Source organism: Lactuca sativa, chromosome 5 (genome assembly GCF_002870075.4).
Source record: "Lactuca sativa cultivar Salinas chromosome 5, Lsat_Salinas_v11, whole genome shotgun sequence".
In the NCBI taxonomy this organism is placed as follows: domain Eukaryota; kingdom Viridiplantae; phylum Streptophyta; class Magnoliopsida; order Asterales; family Asteraceae; genus Lactuca; species Lactuca sativa.
Genome location: NC_056627.2, coordinates 303,297,524 through 303,300,241, shown reverse-complemented (window position 1 = coordinate 303,300,241; position 2,718 = coordinate 303,297,524). Strand labels below are relative to the sequence as shown.

Here is a 2,718-nt window from a genome sequence, read left to right as displayed (position 1 = left end):
CCCAATAGAAAGGCTCAACTCAAGGCCCAAAGCGAAATTAGGGTTTTTACATGAAATGACAATTAGGATTAAGTGTTTCTTACTTAACCCATTAAGGACTTAATCCATTAAGTCCAATATTACCTTAGGTTAATTTGCCAATGATTATTATTTAATATTTTAAGTTTATTACATAATTCTCATATGTGTCCTGATTAATTCCCAAAAATTAGGGTTTTATGCCATTAGGGTTTTCCAAACCCTAATTAGGGTTTCCTGCCCAATACTAGCCCATGAATTACATGGTTGGGCTTTTAGGTCAATTAGGGCTTCATTGGGCTCATTAGGGTTTTGTCAGGCCCATTAAGTCCAAGTATCCCAAATGAGTCAAAACGCAAACTAGGCACACCGCCACCCAACACGACGGCTGGTGGCGGCAGGAGGCGGCAGCCACCACCTCACGGTGGTGGTTTGAGTTTTCTTTTCATTATTCTTATCTCTAATTACATGTTACAATTCTTTAATCAAGAAAATAACACACACACACACACACAGCCACCCTTGGGGTGGCCGGTGGTGGTGGTGGCCCTCTTGTGATTCCGGCTAACACAACACACACACACACACACTAATAGTAGAACACACCCACATGTCTTCTACTTGTAAACGGAACCCAGCCACCCACCTGACGGCTTTCAGTGGCGACAGAAACGATGCTGACTGCGGCAGCCACCATGGTGGTCCTTCACGACTTGCCCTCATCAGAAACTCACATGCCTGCATTTTCACCTTGTTATAGAAACACACACGCAAGAACTTCATGAATCCACAAGCTCAACCACCATTTCACGGTGGCAGAAAGGCGTTCCCAGCGACAGCTTGGCCTTCAACGAAAAATGGGTAGTGGCGGTTAACAATTGAGTAAGGAAACAGAAGAGTGAGACGAATAGGTAAGGGGAGGCGTCATTACCGGAAAAGTGATGTAATAGTGGCGCCTTTGCTCCTGGTGGACTTTTCTGTGGCCATTCATGACATCACATCCGGCATGGGCTGTGGTGGTAGTGCTCGACGACTCCAGCAAAGACGGATTGCGACTCGACAGGAGAGGGAGTTGCGACGCCGGAGATCAGAGGAAGAAGGGGGGGGGGGGGTTAGTGGCGGCTGGAGGGACAAGGGTGGAGAGGGTGGCGGCTAACACCCAATTAGGGTTAGGGTTTATAGGGTGATGGGTTTTAGGTTATATACCCGACCCATATAAAGATTGCCCCATAATGACGCAAAAAGTCCCTCATTCTCTTCTTTTCTTACAACTCAAGTCCAAATGTTACTAAATGGACCCTCCTCTACAAAATTGTTTTCAAATGAAGTCCGTAATTTACCCTTTATACCCAAGTTCTCATAAATCCTTCCAGAATGAGTCCAAAAGTTACCCATTACGCCCTACCTTCTAAAATTCTTACAAAATAAGTCTCGGACTTACACTTTAACCCTCGGAAATCAAAAGTATATCTTTTGGCTCCCCAAAACCAACACCCCACTAATTATTATTTGATTTTAGACAATAATAATATAAAATAACCAAAAAATTACTTCTCGGGGTTCCGAGTTTATCATTGATTATTCTATTTAAAACAAGATATTACATCCAAGAGATTGGTGCTCCACCCAAGACAAGTAAATACCAAGTTCTTGACCGCCTCGTGGATTATAGCATTCATATGTGTTTCTCATGGGTCGACCACAAACTGACAAAGCATATTAACAACATATGCAATGTTAGGTCGTGTTGCATAAAGATAGAGGAGGCGTCCAATCAACCGACGATATTGACCTGCTTCTACTTGCTGACTTTCTGTACTTTGATCAATTTGGAGATTTTGCTCCATGGGAAAGGAATTGGGTTTGCATCCTTCCATCCCATAATCACCTAGGATGTCGAGGGTATATTTTCGTTGGCTGAGCATAAGACCTTCGGTTGTTTTTGCCACCTCGATGCCCAAAAAATATTTTAGAGGACCTAGATCTTTGATATCGAAACGTTGATGAAGTTCAAGTTTTGTGGCTTGTATTTTGGCGTAATTGTTACCGGCTATGATGACATCATCGTCGTAGATCAAGGTTGTAACAAATACACCATCTTTTTTGTAAGTAAAGAGTGAGGTATCAGCATTAGACTGTTCAAAGTGCATTTGAGTTAAGGCCAAGTAAAATTTTTGGTACCAATTACGTGATGCTTGGCGAAGTCCATATAGGGACTTCCTCAATCTACATACCCTATTATCACTTTCCTTTGCAAAACATGTAGGGACCTTCATGTAAACTTCTTTTTTCAAATTGTCATGCAAGAAAGAATTGTTCACATTTATTTAGTTTACAATTCAATCTTTCTTGGTCGCGATGGCTAGTAATGTTCTCACAGTGACGAGCTTAGCAACAGGGGCAAAAGTGTCATGAAAATCAATACCCTCTATTTGAGTATACCATTTCAACACTAATATTTCTTTGTAGCGTTCCACTTCACCATTTTGTTCATACTTAACCTTGTATACCTATTTAGATCCAATATCTTTCTAACCAGGAGGTAGATGTTCAAGAGCCCATGTACCATTAGTTTCTAAAGCTTCAGTCTCCTTCTTTATCGACTCTCTCTACTTGACATCTTTTGCTGCTTGTTTGAAGCATCGTGGTTCTATGTGAGAGCTAATGGAAGACAAGAATGTTTTCTGGATATTAGAAAAC

General features: G+C 41.6%; 1 protein-coding gene across 1 annotated transcript; it reads right to left on the bottom strand.

The window, feature by feature from the left end:
- Positions 1-1,706: 1,706 nt before the first annotated feature.
- LOC111892568 (uncharacterized mitochondrial protein AtMg00810-like) lies at positions 1,707-2,168 on the bottom strand. Its single transcript, XM_023888626.1, has one exon. It carries the CDS (start codon positions 2,166-2,168, stop codon positions 1,707-1,709), a length of 462 nt encoding a protein of 153 aa, XP_023744394.1.
- Between the last annotated feature and the right edge of the window lie 550 nt (positions 2,169-2,718).

Coding starts and splice junctions, on each gene's coding strand:
- LOC111892568 (XM_023888626.1), bottom strand. CDS start 2,168: ATGCACTTTGAACAGTCTAATGCTGATACCTCACTCTTTACTTACAAA.